At 35.2% G+C, this 19644-nt stretch overlaps 1 protein-coding gene across 1 annotated transcript; it reads right to left on the bottom strand.

Annotated features, from left to right (window-relative positions):
* Window positions 1–232: 232 nt before the first annotated feature.
* tm4sf5 (transmembrane 4 L six family member 5) lies at window positions 233–15344 on the bottom strand. The gene is made up of 5 exons (XM_038270284.1): window positions 14973–15344; window positions 13062–13142; window positions 9348–9487; window positions 3595–3787; window positions 233–515 (listed from the first exon to the last, which is right to left on the bottom strand). Exons 1-5 carry the CDS (start codon window positions 15144–15146, stop codon window positions 498–500), a joined length of 606 nt encoding a protein of 201 aa, XP_038126212.1. The 5' UTR covers window positions 15147–15344; the 3' UTR covers window positions 233–497.
* Between the last annotated feature and the right edge of the window lie 4300 nt (window positions 15345–19644).

The raw sequence follows: 19644 nt of genomic DNA, 5'->3' as shown, positions 1-19644 counted from the left end.
CTGGTTTTTTCAGAATTATTTATGAAAGAGATAAATATAATTCTAAAAGGAAACTTGATCTAGAATCAACAAATCTTGTCGTGTTTGAGTCTTCAACCCCATTCACTTTTGATAAACATAAACATTTACCAAAAGCTGAGCTAAACAGACAGATTCTTTTTAAGTCTGTCCCCCTTTTCATATACAGCTGATAAACATTCAGGCATCAAACTAACCATAAATTCACACATTATTTTATTCTAACATATAGCTTTTATTGGGTTCAGTAATTATCTGCTTCCTAAAGAAATCAGGTGTTACACATGAGAAAAAATAACTTTTTAAATGGAGTAAAAGTTTGACTTCGTTCTTTTTTGCAGAATGAAAGAAATAAAATGGAAAAGCAAACATCAAAGGTTGTCAGCACAAAATCTTAAGAAATTCATTCCCAGATTTATGCTTCTCAGAGGCATTTGTTTTGGTGATGGGAGGATTCTGCAGGATTTTCTTCCTCACCTTCATAGTCCGCTGTCACTCTGCAATGGAAAAAAAAGTCACATGTTTATTTCTGCTGTCGATAGGGAGTAAGTTTGCAGCCAATCTTGGAAACTGTTAATAAATGTGAGCTTGGTGTTAATGTGTAGACCTTTGATGGTGCGGTTCAAACATGAATGTGTTGACAGTTAACGATCATGTCACCACTGTAAGACATCACTGCGTGACGTTTTAGAAACTAATGTCAGCCAGAGCTGAAAGATTGCTGTTAATCTTGAAGCAGTACAGACAATATTTGACTTTACATGTTTTGTCAAGGTTACAAAATGACTAATAATAAATCCTTCACAAGAGTTTGTTCTCTGCCGATATTTAAACATAAATAAATAGAATTTTTCTTTATATCAATTAATTAAAAAGGTTTCTAATTATTAAGCTTAAGATATTTTGCCTTTGATGATGAATGGAAGGAGTGCCTTTTAAAAATGCTCAGCAACAACATGCAGCAACAAATCTTCTAATAAAAACACCCTTATTTTAATTATTTCAAAAAATAACACCAGTAGAGACTCATAATAAAAACTCCAGCTGAGTTCTATAAACTTTGAACAATCAACTGGAAAATACCATAGTGACAATCAGACGAAATGACCACTTTTGTCTACAGTGTCTTTACATTCTCTATAAAAGCTTAAATGAAGAAAACAAGCAAGTTTTCACTTTATATGGTAATATATGATCTTCAGGTGTATCTGTTAGAGGTTTACTTCCCAAACTTTGAATATTACTGTCTGTCAACCTTTCTTCTTTATGTGCCAATTTCCTTACTAATTACTTTAAATAAAGGCCCCCAGAACTAAACATTTGTTAAATAAAAAAAAAAAAAAAAAAAAAAAAAAAAAAAAAAACCTGCTCCAGTTAATTTCAACAACTTATATTTGGTCTATCACAGCTTAAACGAATAATCAGATAGCATCTATCCAAAGCGTACTGTATGCCTAGGCATTCATAGCAAAAATCCTTGACATTGACCTGGGGTGCCCATTTACACACAAATGAACTTGCCTCATTCAAAATAAATTGATCCAATCAAGCTTTTACATGCCCGGCGATCAGATCATGAATCGACACAAACTGGCCTTTTCAGTTATGTTGCACTTTCATCCTGATTGTGTTAAATTTGATCAGAATATTCTGATTAGAATATTTTACATGACACAATTTTAATCCAATCGGCCGTTTATTCTGATTACCTGTCCATGTAAGCATAACTAGATTGATCCTAAACAGGCCATTATACAGTTTAATCTATTAATCAGTTTAATATTTGGACCAGAAAAATGCATGGAAATGCTATTTTTCTTAAACCTGCGTAAGTTGTAGTCTACCTAAGGTGAACTAGAGAGAGAAAAATTAAAGGTCAGCATTAGGTAACCAACTTTAAACAAACCCAAGGACCCTTTGACTCCATTTGGACATTATATTTTATACTGTTTAAACCTCATTTTCAAGTTGTTGTTTTTTTTTATCTGGTCAAATATGTTTCTCTACTAGCAACAACCTTACAAGTAACCTTACATTGCATCACATAGCTTAGGGTTTTTCATAATATATCGAAATAAAAAAGCAGTATTACATTTTTAAGAGAGACAAAATTGTTATGAAGAGTGATAAACTGGAGTTAGCTTATTCACTTCTGTTCAGAATTAAACAGAATTGTTTACTTTATTGTTTACCATAGTATACTTAAAGTATACTTTAGTAAACAATAAAGTAAATAATAGTATAGTCAAGTACACTTGACTATACTATTGTTAAGTCAACTCTAAGTGCACTGGCTGATTTTAAGTATGAAATTAGTGCACTTTTAGTATACTTGAATAACTTTTGCAAAGGGTTTCTGTAAACCTCCACTTCTTGATAGTTTTAAAAATGTCTGTCTGTTGCATTTGCTCATGTTACATTAAATTTTGAAATAAAGAGAAAAATGGTTTGAAGTGTTGGAGGTTTATTTTACAAACCAAACCTCCAAATTCAACATAGCAGCTAAGTTATCGTGGTAGCAGTACTAATAATTCCCCTGTAAACTCCAAACTGAATGTTACTAAAAAAAAAAAACTGTTTGTGTAAGATTTTTAATTTATTTTTAATTACTGGTTTCTTAAAGTAGCACAACATTAAGTCAATCAGTTAGCAAGTCCTGTTTTTCGGATGCTACTGGAAGTTAATTAGAGCACCTTTTTAAGATTTATTTCTAACATATTAATGCAATGTTATTTAGTTTTTTTCTGCATAATTACAAGGTTTGGGGCAAATTAATCTAATGCTTATTGTCAAAACAAGCTAGAATGTTTGACAATGCTAATAGTGGTTTTAGAAGTTTGGGGCTCAACACAGCACTTCATATATTATAAACATATTTATGGGACACAGATCTGCTCTTTCTTTACTTGTTTATGTATTTTTTTTCATTTATTTATCTAATCATCAATTATGATAAACTTACATAATGTTAAAGGACAATATTCCTGGTTACTTATATTTCTACTTACTGTTTTGGTATTAATAGAATTACAATACTTTGCTGTTTTTTTTTTTACAAGTTAACTAACACTTTTTTACCTAAATACTTTTTTCTTAAAAAATAAACCATTTTCCTGACATAAACATACATAATTTAAATTTTTAAAAAAAGTTTGAAGAGTATAATTTCTTGCTGAACCGATTAAATTCTATTTCTAGTTAAATTTTATGCAAAAATTGTTGATGTAGGTTTTAATTTAGAAGAACTTTAATTCATTATATCAAACTAAGAGGATGAAAGGTGGTGTATGTTGACTAGAAGTCAATATGTGTAAAATACAGTTAGATTCCCTTCAGCATGCATTTGATAAGAACTTAAAACTTTAATCACAACAGCAACAGAGAAACACAATAACTTTGCTGATTCACTGTTATACATACAATATAAAAATGTGGAAAATGATGCTGAAGATCCTTGCCTTTTAAAACTTTCCATAGTCTCTGACTCAGAAATATTTTAAGTAAAAAGGAGATGTTAAATAGTTAATTTAGTCTGTTTTTTTATAAGAATTTTGCCTCTGCACAGATTCCACCTACATCATGGCTCTCCCGACAGTCACCGCAGATGCATCCCACACAGCCGTTGATCACCTGGATGGCACAGAGCAAGACCTGCAGCACACCCATGCCCAGCAGTATGGAGAACAGCACAATGTGCCACAATACAATATCTTTAGGGTATTCACAGATTTTCCAAAGGGTCTGATTCCCAAGGTAGCTGGAATTAGTCCTGCGAAAGAGAGCAGATTGTTTATTAGGACACATTTCACAGATCTAAGTTTGTGTAACAACCTATATGAAAGATTGTTGCTTTTTAGGTTGATCAACAGCTAACAAAAATGTACACATATACTGTTTGTATATTTAGATGAAAACAACTTTGCTGTTGCAGACACAAAAACATTGGGGATATAGTGATTGTTGAGAAGTGCAGCCTCTGTTGCTGATTTTTGCCCAGTTAACCACTACAGGGCTTCGCTCAGTAAACATGCTGGTCATCTGAAGTTTATGAAGGTTAACTGAAGATCGTTGCATGCCATGACATAACAGAGCAGTTTATCATTAGTTACTGCTGCACTGCAAGAAACAGTAAAGAGACTGGGTAAAGTACTAAGCAGGAAAAGAAAGCTGAACAAAATATTTCAAAACAAAAGATCCACTTGAAAATGAAGGCATGAACAACGCCTTAATAGGTGTTTACATCGAACCGCTTAAAGAATTATAAAGAGTGATGTTATTCACACCGAAATGCACATTTGTCGTATTTTACTTATGATATCAGATTCAATACAAATAGGTAAATTTTTGCAGCATGAAAAAAAAAAAGTTGTGAAACAGCCATTTTCTTTTTTGCTAAAAGTCTTTGGTTTTGAGTTTGAATATCACTGATGTTCAGGCAAATCGTATTACCTGAGGTCTTCTTAAAACTGCTTTGGGAAGAAATTAGAGTGAGAGACAGTAGAGATCTGTATTTATTCTACTCTGGTCTGTACTTACAGTATCTGTTAATTCTGCATAACTTTAAGCCTGAATATTTTCTTCTGTATTTTTCCTTCTGTATGGACTTGCATTTAGTTTGGCTATAATAAGTATTGAAAGATAAATACACAGACAGAAAGACCTTATGATCAAGAACTCAGTGGCACAAACACAAGTAGCATGATCCTGACTGTGGCTCGTTTATCACCAGTAACCAGTATTTTTTAAGAGTTAGATCAAAGTCCAGCACTCTGCACACTGATAACACTGAAAGGCATTTCTTTTCTATAGGAGACACACATTTACAAGTTCTATTAATGAATAATTTTTATTATATGATAAAAAGGCCATAGAATAACAAATATGATTTTCTAAGCTGTATCTGGTGCATTTCTAAAAAGGTCTTTTAGATAAGGTCAGTACAAATTGTTTATCAGTCACTGAAAACAGCTGTTGTAGTCTTTAAGTATGAGTTATTCCCTTTTTTATATTCCCCATAAAAGAAACAAACATATTTAAAATTATTTATTGCAACTGCATTACCTAATAATTACAAAATAATAAAAAAAAGATTTAACTTTTTGATGTTCCTGCTGTTAAACTGCCAAGAGGAAAAAAAAAAGTGGGGGTTGAAAGAGAGAAGGATTTTCTGCCTTTTTCTCCTTGCATAGTCTCCATTGATCACCCAGAGTCCTCTTACCTTCCTTATGCTCTCTTCTCTTCATATTACCCCACAAAGTGGTGGATGTGAGCTTAGAAAGAAGGTTTTGGATTGTCTAAACCATAGCAGGACTCATTTGGCCGCATGTTAAATATCGTCACCCAATACTGACCACATAATGCCACCTAACATTGATTTAAGATGTCTCATCAGTGGTATAAATTATAATGTTCCCCTTATCTTATAAATGGGAAATAGACCCACAGAATCACAGATTTTCCACAATACTTAATAAGTGTTTTAATGCTAGACCTGTTGCTCAAAATTTCAATAGCAGCCTATGTAAAGCCCATAAGTTCCACATAAAAGCCAGTGGGAATAAAGGAACTCCACATATGTTTATTATGATAGAACTGAAATGGCCGAGGGTCTGATGGTTGGTATTTAGATTTGTTGACCACTAGTTTGCTAGTCTCTAATAAAGCCCTTTAACATTTTTTTTTATCTCTCTTACCATGCTCATTATTGAACATAAGATCAAGATAAACTTGGGTCTTTGTATGGTACAATTATACCTACATAATCATTATTTTTAATGCAGTCAGTTTTATACCTTTAGCCACAAACTTCAAAATGTGTTTTGCTGTGTAGAAGTGGTTCAGTTATGCAGGTGGTTTTGGTAAAAAAAAAAAAAAAGTAATTTCTTATGCGCTGCTTCAACAAAACACAGATTCATTTTCAGAGCATTTAAAGAAGCTAATGTATGTGAAGAAATCCAAAATGAAACCACAAGAGTTTAGTCTCATTTTCTGTAATCAGTGCTGACAAACAACATGTCTTGTGATCAGAGAGAATCGGTTCTTGTTTTTCTTGTTGTCCTTTTATGATTCATAAAAACACTGTTTGCAGTGAGAAGGATCATATGTAGGTTTAACCAGAAAACACAGAAAGAGGAAACTGGGGTTTTCTGCAGGAAGCACAACTAGGGGCTAAATTTTAATATCCCTTCATAAATTGTGTAATAAAGGTTACTTCCCTCCCTGTTAACAGTGACTCCCTGTTAACATCTAATAGGCTCACTTCAAATTTACAACATGTTCATTTTTGTTTGATAGTTTAATCTCCTGATCAGTGGTGATTAATAATACTTGCGTAATCACTTTATTTCTGGGTGGGTGTTTTATTAAACCCTACTTTAATGGTCCCAGTTCTTCAGCGACACTGCGATAAACTTTATTCAAGTGTATTCCAAATATAGTTATCCTACAAATATAGGCAGTTTACTTGATATTTACAGTAACTGCTTTTTATATACTTAAGAATAGTATAAAAGAGTATACTTGTACTGAAAAGTATAAATATAAGTCTAAGAGCAAGTACCTTCATTCTAAGATTTAAACTTATACTTAAATACTAAAGCTTATTTTTAATTGGTATACTTTACTTATTTCTACTGATACTTAAAGTATCTAGATCTAAGTATGAGAGAAGGAAGGTATATAAATAGTAAAGTCGTAAAGTATGAACCACAAGCATAAATATTTTACAATAGTTGTATAAAGATGTGTGTACTTGCTTTATACTTGAATCCTTCATTTGACTATGTAAGAGTATAATTTTTTGACTTAAAACTGTCCTAATTTTGTACCCTACAAGTACATGGTGTATTACATAATTGCTATACTTAAAATTCTTTTCATATATACTTACAAAATCAACTTTAAACTACTTTTTTTGCTAAGGGAAGGGAAACAAAGTTTGGATTTTGAATAGATGTCAGTGGCTGATCCTTCGCACCCCAGTCACAGACTATTTCAGTCACTACCCTCTGGCAGGAGGCTGCGGTCCATCAGGACCAGAACCTCCCGTCACAAAAACAGTTTTTTTTCCATCTGCTATCGGCCTTATAAACAAGGCCAAGACCCGCCCGTGACACTGAACAATGTTTCTCTCCCCCATTCAGGATTTCTGCGTTACATTAACGCACAGTCTACTGTTTGTATATAGCTTCTGTGTATATATATATATATATATACAGGTGCTGGTCATAAAATTAGAATATCATGAAAAAGTAGATTGATTTCAGTAATTCCATTTAAAAAGTGAAACTTGTATATTATATTCATACATTACATACAAACTCATATATTTCAGATGTTTATTTTGTTTAATTTTGATGATTACAAATGACAACAAATGAAAATCTCAAATTCATCATATCAGAAAATTAGAATATTACTGAAGACCAATAAAAACAAAGGATTTATAGAAATGTTGGCCAACTGAAAAGTATGAACATGAAAAGTATGAGCATGTACAGCACTCAGTATTTAGTTGGGCCTCCTTTGGCCTGTATTACTGCAGCAATGCGGCGTGGCATGGAGTCGATCAGTCTGTGGCACTGCTCAGGTGTTATGATAGCCCAGGTTGCTCTAATAGTGGCTTTTAGCTCTTCTGAATTGTTGGGTCTGGTGTATTGCATCTTCTTCTTCACAATACCCCATAGATTTTCTATGGGGTTAAGGTCAGGAGAGTTTGCTGGCCAATTAAGAACAGGGATACCATGGTCCTTCAACCAGGTACTGGTAGCTTTGGCACTGTGTGCAGGTGCCAAGTCCTGTTGGAAAAGGAAATCTGCATCTCCAAAAAGTTGGTCAGCTGCAGGAAGCATGAAGTGCTCTAAAACTTCCTGGTATGTGGCTGCGTTGACCCTGGACCTCAGAAAACACAATGGACCAACACCAGCAGATGACATGGCACCCCAAACCATCACTGACTGGGGAAACTTTACACTGGACTTCAAGCAACGTGGATGAAGTGCCTCTCTTCTTTTCCTCCAGACTCTGGGACCTTGATTTCCAAAGGAAATGCAAAATTTACTTTCATCAGAGAACATGACTTTGGACCACTCACCAGCAGTCCAGTCCTGTTTCTCTTTAGACGCTTCTGACGCTGTCTGTGGTTCAAGAGTGGCTTGACACAAGGAATGCGACAGCAGAAACCCATGTCTTTCATACGTCTGTGTGTGGTGGTTCTTGAAGCACTCACTCCAGCTGCAGTCCACTCTTTGTGAATCTCCCCCACATTTTTGAATGGGTTTTGTTTCACAATCCTCTCCAGGGTGCGGTTATCTCTCTTGCTTGTACACTTTTTTCGACCACATCTTTTCCTTCCCTTCGCCTCTCTATTAATGTGCTTGGACACTGAGCTCTGTGAACAGCCAGCCTCTTTAGCGATGACCTTTTGTGTCTTGCCCTCCTTGTGCAAAGTGTCGATGGTCGTCTTTTGGACAACTGTCAAGTCAGCAGTCTTCCCCATGATTGTGTAGCCTATAGAACTAGACTGAAAGACCATTTAAAGGCTTTTGCAGGTGGTTTGAGTTAATTAGCTGATTAGAGTGTGGCACCAGGGGCCATCAATTTTGAACCTTTTCACAATATTCTAATTTTCTGATATGATGAATTTGAGATTTTCATTTGTTGTCATTTGTAATCATCAAAATTAAACAAAATAAACATCTGAAATATATGAGTTTGTATGTAATGTATGAATATAATATACAAGTTTCACTTTTTAAATGGAATTACTGAAATCAATCTACTTTTTCATGATATTCTAATTTTATGACCAGCACCTGTATATATATATATATTTATATATAATCTATCTTATTTTGCTATTTTGTTTTGTTTTTTGTCTGCACCAACAACACCAAGTCAAATTCCTTGTAAGTGCAAACCTACTTGGCAATAAACTTGATTCTGATTCTGATTCTGATTTAAAAAAACATAGTGTCGACTTGGTGTGCCCCCTTCTGGATGTTAACGGTATTGCATTCATGATTATTTCCAAGAACAGCTGTATGGATTTTTTTTTTTTTTTTTTTGCCAAAATAAGAAAATATCCTACATTTAAAAAAAAAAAAAATTTGAGAAATAAAAGTCATGAAAAATTCATTTCTGACACAAAATTCACTCCATAGAACTGAAACAGTTTTTTTTATAATGGTGATAATACAACCACTAAGATAAAAGAAGAAGGAAAACCGAAAATAGAAATTACGCTTTGCTTTCATCAGAGCATCAAAGTTTCAGTTCAACCATCATCATTGTTAATGCATGTGCACCAGCAGGATGGGGAAAACACTCACAAGCCTGTGTTCCGAAAGGGATATTTCCATTCGTCATTAACCAAACACTTTGGTCCAACCACCAATGCAGCTAAGGCCACACCGGTGCAGTAGGCCGCCCCAACGAGACCGAGGACAGATGAAAAAACTGAGTTTAGCATCTGTAAGAGACAAGGACAAGAGATATTCATAAAATAAACTTTGTATTGAAGCCTGTTATTATTTTTCACTTTACTTGAATTTTAATTTTCTGTCTTGGCCTAAGGGTTTTGTAAAATCAGTGCAAAGATATGTGGAACAACACATTTCCCATTTAATCAGGTTTGTTAACTGGAGAGACTAAATTCAATTGCACATAAAGTAAAGTAGTTTGTAGATCAGGATTCAATAAAAATTATTATTAGTTTCAGAAAAAAATTTAATTAACCTGTGAAGGTCCAACAGTGTGGGCGTATTGTTTGCATTGTTTACTTTGTGGATCTCCCAACCCTAAATCTGTCCCTAAGCCTAACATACACAGGACTAGGAACACCTACACTAGGCTGCACAGAAGCAACACACGGCTGCAGTTGTGTGTTACAGTGTGGATGGGAAGGATGTTTGCACATTCTTCCTGACCGGATTTGGAAGGAGTTTGTTTTATAAATTACCTCAGCTAGTTGTAAAACAAATCAAGATGCTACTCTGGCTAAAAGTTTGACATGGGAGGCAGGTACCACTTGATTTATCCAATCAGGTGGAACAATTGTACTGAATGTCCTTCCCTTTTGCAAATACTTTCTGCAAAAGGCTTTCCAGATGGATAATGTGTAGAATTCAAATTAAACTACACTTATTATTCAGGCTTATGCCAGATTAGAGGGGAACAGGGAGGACCCTCCGGTTAAAAGGCGTTGTCCTTCTAATGGTCCAGAGCCACAAAAGAGAGCCTAGATAACATCAGCTCTTGTAGAGCATCATCAAAATGGCAGTAGAATCCCTGGGATGTTACTAAATGATATCATGGACCATCCAAGTTAAAAATGAAGTGGTAAGCGAAGCTAATAAAAGTCTTGGTGGATCCTCAGTTTAAGTTCCTCCTTTTAAGCAGTGGTGGACGAGGTACTCAACTATAATACGGTCAAACATCTACTCAGGTTAAAGTATTGAAATACTTACTTTTTAAAATATCTAAATATTCAAAAGTGCATGCATTTAAGTATTCAAAGTGCATATGTAATTTTCTAATATCAGTACATTTCTGTGTAATTTTCAGAGTAATTTAAGAGAAAATGTAATTTTTAGAAACCACCTGATGTATTGACCCATAAAACCACCTTGCTACAAATTCTACACCACCTGTAAATAATTTCAGCATAAAAATGCCAAAAAAAATAAGGACAGGAGTTTGATTATTATGTTTTATTCAAAAACAAAACTAGAGATGGAATCTATTACTAAACAGAAACTACATCTCTGTATTGAGAACTCGTCGTAGTGAACAACTTGGCCACTTGGCAACGACTAACATCTTCATAAAATTATAAAGTACAGATAATATCTGCTCTGTGATTTTCACATATGTGGAATGTCATTAAATCTCTAAAAACAGTGGTGTCCAAATTTAGTCCCCAAGGGGATCTATCTTGCATGTTTTAGTTCTTCTCCCTGGAGGGAGTTACTACTCAGCATGTCAAAGTTCTGCATACACCTAATGAGCTACCATTTGACCCAGATGTGTTGAAAAAGAGAGATAACTTAAAAATGCAGGATGAACTTTGAATTTTCAAGAAAGAAAAACAGCAACAGCAGATAACAAAGATAAGCTGAGCTAAATGGAACGAGTGACAACCAGCTTCCAAGAAATGTAGTGGATTAGAAATTTGAATATTTGACTTCGAAATGTAGTTAAGTAAAAGTTAGAAGAACCCACCCAAAATGTATTAAAGTACAAATACTGAAAAAAAATACTTAAAGATATAGTGGAGGATGTTCTTTTTCAGGGTGGATCATCAAAATAAGTGGTCCTCCTAATTGTCAATCAATCTGGTGATATGTTTACGTAAGGGCGTCCTACGTGCTCGTCCACATTTTCACTTATCATTGGTGAGTCTGACATAGCGGAAAAATTGCAAATCTTCTTTTGCAAAGTAAGCTTGTATGAGCGATGCACACAGCAACTTTTGAACAGAGCGTGCTCGAGAAGAAATGGGCTTGTGCATGATCTCGCACTCGTTTAATAGGCGTTCCCTCTCGGGAGTGGGTACAGGGCTGTGCATGTACATTTTTTTTTAAAGTAGAGAGAACAGATCTTTTCAAAAGTTTGTGAAAATAATGCGTTATACCTTTAAATACAGTGATCAAGTAAATATACTTTATTACTTTCCACCACTAGGGGGACATTTGCCCCACCAAACTGCAGAACAAACAGTGTTTGTTCATGTACATGTGTGCATTTTGCATGTTCAAAGAGGCATTATTGAGTTTTCTGACGATACTGCTACATGTGACCAGATGTTTTTTTTTTTCTGAGTTTTTTCACCTTATGTGGAGTTGCCATTGGTGTCTGAGCTGAGCTGAGCTAGAAGAGTATCCACAAACTCTATATTGAATACAATGCTTCGATTGTTTAGATTGGACCCATTTAACAAGGAAGCACTTGACCTCACATGCGCTGAACAGCGTGGAAATTTCCGACCTGAAGTAAATTGAGGGAAATTAAAGCTGAGGTGTCAGTCTGAGCATCAAAAGATGTTTTGGTGTTAAAGGGTCAATAAAAAAGGCTACTGTACAAAGACATTTTTAACTAAAAATGTACATAATGACTCTTTAAGATTGTTTTTTTGTTTGAATATTATTAGTTGTCTCTTAAGCCCCTTTCTTATCAGTTGTTTGTGAAATTGTTTATATTATTGTGCGGAGGCTAAAACAACTACTGGTTAAAAACAAATTGCAAAATGAAAAAAAAGTAAATGGAAAAAAATTTCAAACATCTACACCAAAAACAACAGCAAGTAAAATAAACCCCCTTCAATTTCTTGCAACTGCACCCTTTTTTCTGGACTTTTAGAGTTCTTTTGGAGCTTTAGATATTCTGTCATGCAATGTGTTTCATCATTTTTGGCCCACTTGCACCTGTTGGCCACTGTTCAAGCTGGATTTCCAACAACAGGATACAATGTTCACAAATACAGAAGCAGATTGCTATTGGGTGTGGTTAAATTTTAATAATCACACCTCTTAAACTTTTTTCTTTCTGTTTGCTTGAATAGAAAAATGTCCTCTATCTAATACACTTGAATACACATACTATCTGAAAACTCTGGCAAAGATCAGAAGTGTTCACATGACTGTGATCTGTTTTATGTGATTGAATTTTTAGAGGAAAAATATCAGAGAAAGACTAAGTGGATTAAGAAAAGTTTTTTTCTTCTAGGATGATCAGTGGAAGATAAGAGACAGGAAGCTATCCAATACTTAGGATGTTAAAAAAACAAAAAGAGAGTAATTTCTTATCCTAACTTTTCAGACTAAAAGGTTCCAGATCTTTACTTATGAATGAAATTTGTGATAGATAAGGAGACATCATGTAAAAATCAGATAAACCATGTAGATTCTTGAAAACATATTTAGTAAATAATAATACCTAAACAAAAAGTTTGTAAAGGAATAAATTAAACCTTAAGCCTATAGCTTCCTGTACTGTGCAATTTTACTGCGTCTCTTCAATCCAGTTTCCCAAATGAATCAACTCACCCTGCAGCGATTCCCACAGCAGCCTTTTCCACAGCAACCTTTGCCTCCGGCTCTAATAGCAGAGCAGCTCGGGCACAGCATCTGTAAAATTGAAAAAATAAAATAAAAATAATAATACCCTCATTACTATTTTATTTTTATAGAAAGAATAATAAGTACCAGTGTTGGTACTAGATTTTGGTATTACGGTATGTCTTGCGAATTCAGAAAACATGATCAAAAAGGCTACACTAGACATATTTAATGCTATGTTCCAGATTTAAAACCTATGTTTAGTAAAAGGTTTAAGTCACAGAGAACTGTTGATGTCCACCTGTGATGGTTAAGATTTCAGGTAGGTTGCTGGAGTTTAGGCCATAAAAGATTCTGTTCTTATCACTTTGAGCAAATATTTGTGAATCCCAAGCGATGTACTAAATGGGGCCTGATATCCACATGTTAAGAGGCAGTAAATAGATGACACTTCCTGGTCATTGTTTGTAATGTTATCATGCAGAAAAAGAAATTCCCACAAAAGTCAGAGGTGGCAGCTGCTGCTTAACTTCATTAAATACGTAATGATTAGTGTCCATGGCTGATATTTATGTGGGTATTTTGCACTAGACAGGGAAGAGATCAAACATAGTTTTCCTTTAATAGCTGCATAACTAAATATATGCCGACTATAATTTATTCCAAGCCCCAAATAGACAGATTGATTCAGATTGTTGCAGTGAATTTAGTAACACTGACGTTGAACAATTTTATAACAAACTTAAAATCAGTCTTGCAATGATTATGGATTAAAAAGTTGCATCTGACCATAACCAAAAAAAAACTTCTGGAATAAATGTCTTCTGTACCGTTGAACCCTAGTTTAAGTTGTAGTCATGAAGCAAAGCTCTGCTTGTGGAGAGGATTTTTGTACAATTCCTTTGTTCTCTATGTAGTTCAGGAGGGAATATGTCCAAATGGGATACAACCAGATTGATCATATCTAACAGAACTAAAATGTCTCTTCTTCAAATAATTTAAAATAAAGATGTCCTTGGTAACTGTTATTAGTTCTTATATCAATCTGGTTTATTTCTATACAGATTGAACAATGTAGAACACTAGCATTACCGCTTAGCATTCAAAGGTTTTCCTGTGATAAGGTGGGGCCATGTAGACAAACGGCCAAAAGGGAAGGGAAAAACTTGTTTTATTATTATATATTGTATTATATACAATATTATGTTATATTATACGGATAAAGTTAGAGTTATGAACATATTTCATTTCGTACATTTCGTTTTTTTCAAATAAAAACTTAAAAGACTGTAATTATTCTTCTCTTACGTATATAAATGTATATCTCCCGTTATATATATATCTATATATATATATATATATATATATATATATATATATATATATATATATATATATATATATATAGATAGATAGATAGATAGATAGATAGATAGATAGATAAATATATAGTATGAGAAATGTAATTTTTACCAATATTGAACTACGTAGAAATTATTTCATTTTACATCAACAATTCTTTATATACGTAGCAAGTCCATCTAAACCACAACTTTCTTGGTTGTGTTTGGTGTAGCTTAGATAATCTTGTTATAAATTACAGTTTTTGTTTTCTTATTTGTCTAATTTTTTTTTTGTTAGATATGGATTTCCAACACTAAAAACTAAAGGTAGCAAAGATCAGAGAGGATTTATGAAAACAAAGTTAGTGCCAATTAAAAAAACAGGAATTAATAAGTAACTTCTCTTCTACTTATCAGAATAATGCTTCTTTATTTTATGAGGCTCCTCTATCAAACCCAATAAAAACAGCACATTTGAATTTACAAGTTTACATAAGGCAAAGTCAGAACCCAATATAAAAAAAAGAAACAAAACTATAAAAAAATAAATACTTACAAAGAGGCCTCCCCCTATGAGGCCCCCCATTAGCCAGACTTGCAGGGAGATCTGGCCAGTGTTTAGTTTCTGTCCATCGGGAAAGAAGAGCAGCAGGTTGGAGATCATGCAGATGAAGGCTGATGGCAGCAGTATCAGGCCCACCAGGCGGGCACACTTTCCAGTACAGCACATCCTGTCAGATTTATTTTTTGTTTGTTCCTCAACCTAAAGATTTATCCACTCCTCTGTCTCTGATCGCCTCCACCAGCTCAAAGCAAATTAAGGGGGCAAAAAATGAGTCAAACCATGAAAAGCTCAAACGTGAAAGGAGATCACTACTGACTCTGGCGAGGTGAAAGTCAAACACAGTGACGGTTACAGCAGGAAGGGGAGAGGGAACAAAGGCCAAGAGTCGGTGTGACTGCCCCCGCCTAATCAGATACTGTCACCTGCCTGTTAGTTCAAAATAAAGATGCTTAAGCGAGGAAGCAATGTGAATATGAGTCATGAAGTCCTAACTAAACAGAAAAAAGACAAATGGACTCTGTTCTCCCTGATGAACATCCTTTGACACCCCCTCAGAATATTATCACTATCATTCAATCCGGAGTCGTTATAAACCCATATGTGCATTAAGTGCATATTATACTATATATACTATATTAGTGATGTTTTCTAGATACACAAAATGCGATGAAAGAAAAGAATCTAGAGACCTAAATGAAGGAATTGAAAACACTTCATTGATTTGAAACGACATTCAGATTAGATTAGACATTCAGATTAGCAAGCAGATCATTACTCATTTAACACATAGTTTGATAATAGACTGAATAATGCTATTGAAATCCTGTTGCTCTAGACATGTGCGCTATGTTACTATGCCTCTAATAACTTTTGTAATCTTGTGCAACCTCAACGATTCAAGCAACTAAGCATTCATGAAATGCTCCACTCTAAGTACCGCTCACTAATGCAGACGGTCCAGGTTCGGCAAAGCAGGAACCAATAAAATTGTAAGAGAATTAGGGTAAGAAAAAGTAATTGGATAAAGTTAGGTTAAGTAGACATTGTAGAAAGCTAAAAAGTAAGACAATAGGAGATAAAAGGGGTTAAAAGACTCAGACTCCCTTTTATCTCCTCTTTCTTTAATCTTGTCTCCTTTTTTTCTGTTTTTACTTTCCTGTTTACCTACATTCCAGTGTCCATATAATCTGTAAAACTCCCTGCATAATTATAATAAAGCTATTTATATGCATAAAACAAGCGGAACACTATGGCGATAGCCGTGCTGCTCCACTTGTGAAAGTAAAATATGTTGGGCTCTTTTTGGCATCAAGACAATTATTCTTATTGCCACATTTCCAGACAGGACACCATAAAAAAAAAAAATAATAAAAAAAAATCACCTAGTCACCTAAGCTGGACTTGGGGATGTGTAAGCAAAACCTACGTCCTGTCCTTTTCTTTAACTATAATTATTTTAGTTTTGTTTAAACCTAATTGCCTATTAGCCACACAGCAGGGATTGATCCTCCTTCTCTGGGCCTTCCTTGGTTGAGGATGAATGGCGGTAGTGGCCTAAAGCCAAAATACAGTGAACTTTGTTTGCTTTTTAATGTACAGACAAAAAAGGGGTTTTTATAGCATTGCGTATTTAAATCCCATTCTGGGTTCTTTGTCCCCTGCTGTTTGTTGGTGTTTTGTCTCAGTTCCCTATCTTCCATCCACACACAAAAAACATTCAAGTCAGATTTGTTAAATATTTTATTATTATTATCTCTATTATTATTATTATAATAGATAGTTTTCCCAGCCTATACCATGTGTTCTAATGTTTTTTTAATTTATTTATTTCCCTCAAATGTCACAACAGCTGAAGATGAAAACTTTGGAATAACTTTTTATATGGAATAAGAAATATCCTCACTGAGGTTGTCTGGGCAACCTGTCCAGGGTTGCAGAGCTTGAGTCACCCAATGGCTGCTGAAAATAACTGATGATAGCTTCTTATTTATAAAAATGAGAGGAAATCACAAAATCCAATGGTATATTTTAACATAAAGTTATTTGAAACTGTATCAAACATAAATGTTTTATCCATTTGACAATGTTGAGCTTAAATTTAAAATCATAAGAATGTGGAAGCACAATATTTGAGATTTGGCTTAAGCTTTAACCTCTGCCCAAGTTTAAGATTTAACCACTTATTATATATGTCAATAAACTGAGTAAGCATTCAAATGACAATCAAAATAAAATTAATTAATTAACATTTTGAATTTGCAAAGTAGCCTACTACACTGCAAAAAATGGAAATCTGTATGATTTATTTTTGCTTAACTTGAGTGAATTTTGTCTTGAATTGAGGAGATAAGTGAGACACCTTGCCAATGGAACAAGACAATTTACATTTAAAATAAGAAAAAAAAACAATTGCTTTGTCTTATTTCAAGTGATCTAATTGTCTTATTTTAGGAGTAGAAATACTCATTCCATTGGCAAATTGTCTTATTTACCTACTAAAATTAACGGTAAATACACTTATTTTAAGAAATTTTGTACTTATTTGTAGACGGTTTTTGGAGTGTAGCAGCTACTTGAGATAGACATCAACATGTTTATTGTCATAATTTGGGGGGAGTTTGCCCTGCAGCCAAGGGGTCATGAGTTCAAACCTCAAGCTCCAGCTTTTAACATTGTTGTGTCCTTGGACAAGATACTTCACCTGCATTGCTTATTGATGGTGGTCAGATGACCCGGTGGTAGCTGTGTACATCAGCCTATACACTGCATGAAAAGTGAGATTTTCGTCCCCGTAAACCCCCGTAAACTCCCGCAGATCTGCCTGATTTTCGTCAGTTTCCGACAATTTGCAACCCGTGCTTGTCCGCGTTTGTCGTGCCACAAATTGTCGGAAACGGACAGTGACGTAGGTGGAGAGCGATCAGCTGTACTAATGGCCCTAATTAGCATATGAATGCAGCAAACCCGCGCGGCTGGCCAGGTCTGGCTTGAATAACCTTCTCAGTATTGGCTGAAACCACTATTCTCAAACAAATGAAATCGCTCGTGATTGGCAGCAAAACCACACGTGGCCACGCCAGGCTTTAATTTTCTTACTGAGTATTGGACGGAACCACTTCTTTTTAAACAAGTGAAGTCGCTCGTGATTGGTTGGCATATATATATATTTACATATATATATTTATTCATATATATATATATATTTATTCATTTATATATATATATATATTCATATATTTATTCATTCATATATTTATTCATTCATATATTTATTCATTCATATATTTATTCATTCATATGCTGTGTATTTATGTTATCCTACACTACTACACAATTATTATGCTACCATCAAGGACATGAATGAATTTATACAGGAAATGAAGATTTGCCAGGAAGCTGTTTATGCAAAGAAAGAGCTTTATTAAAACACACACAACTATATACAACGCGTATCCAAACACATGCGTATCTAAAAATTACAACTCCGTGAACGGTCCGTTTGCTTCCTCGGGGTTGGAGGTAACAGGCAGCATTCCCTCCGAGGCAGGTCCGATGTGCAGACGCCTACTGTGCGTGGCCTTGTACTTCGGCAACGCTTCTAACCGGGACTGCAGCTTAACACAGAGTTCAGTGAGATCCGGCCTACGAAATGGCGGCGACCGTACAATCCATCCAGAGACACCGCCGACGACGCCATCTTCTTCGTCGGACATGAGGTCGACGGTGGCGGACTTCCAGAGTTCCACTTCCTCATCTGCCAGCACACTCTGCCTCGCCTTCAGCAGCTGAAAAAAAAAAAAACATGAATCAGCGCACTGCATATGGACACAACACATCTATCAATGCACCCGAAAAATAGTCACCAAATAAAGTCTTACCCTCTTTCGTCTGTCAGATAGCCTGGCGGCCTCCGCACGCAGCGTGCTGGCTAGCAGCGTGTATCTGAAGCTCCTGCATACCGTCTCATAATACGTCTTACAGGCAGCTGGAAAACAATTAAATGAGAGTGGTATGAATAAAAAAATTAAAAAAATCAAACGCAAGTCACAGTAACAAGGAAGGAGAAAACATTAAAACAAGTCACTTACACACAATGTCGTCTTTATCAACATCGTGCAAATCCGAGCAAATAGGAGGTCACCGCCTCATTGTGAGGCGACTGTAGTCTGTGAAAAAAAAAAAAGTACAGCTATGGTCGGTATCCATCCGTATCCATGTCCTTTTACCGCAGAATGAAAGCATATTCTTTAAACCTTACCCCTGCCGGTTCATAGCGCCTGCAATTAGTCTCCGAGTTGTTAAGACGGCATAATGCTTCCTGTGAATCACAAAAAATACACTTTAGTAAAGCTTTAGGCTAGGCTGCTTTTAGCTTACCTAGCTAGGCTAGGCTGTCTTTAGCTTGCCTAGCTAAGCTAGGCTGCTTTTAGCATAGCTACCAGTAATCGAACAAATATTTACCGCTAGCGTGGCGTTGTGCACCCGTCTTCTCTTCCTCGAGTTCGTATATCCCGCAAAGTTGCTCGACTGCAGATAGGGTGGCCAGATGTTCGATTTTAGGGCGGACAGTCCGGATTATCATTGCACTGTCCGGCGTTGCACCCAGCCGGACGTGTATTTATCCTCCTTTACCCCCAGATTCCACATACTCCGTCAGCGCTCC

The sequence above is a fragment of the Cyprinodon tularosa genome, unplaced genomic scaffold, assembly GCF_016077235.1.
Source record: "Cyprinodon tularosa strain WSP-4 unplaced genomic scaffold, ASM1607723v1 ctg76, whole genome shotgun sequence".
Lineage (NCBI taxonomy): Eukaryota > Metazoa > Chordata > Actinopteri > Cyprinodontiformes > Cyprinodontidae > Cyprinodon > Cyprinodon tularosa.
Note: the sequence above shows the minus strand (reverse complement) of the source record. Positions and strands in the feature narration are given on the sequence as shown.

Bases quoted from the DNA above. Each gene is read 5' to 3' on its own strand.
- tm4sf5 (XM_038270284.1), bottom strand. From the start codon at position 15,146: ATGTGCTGTACTGGAAAGTGTGCCCGCCTGGTGGGCCTGATACTGCTG. The intron at 13,143-14,972 runs GTAAGTATTTAT...TCAATTTTACAG, and splicing joins TCATAGGGGGAGGCCTCTTT to ATGCTGTGCCCGAGCTGCTC. The intron at 9,488-13,061 runs GTGAGTTGATTC...TGTCTCTTACAG, and splicing joins GCTGTGGGAATCGCTGCAGG to ATGCTAAACTCAGTTTTTTC.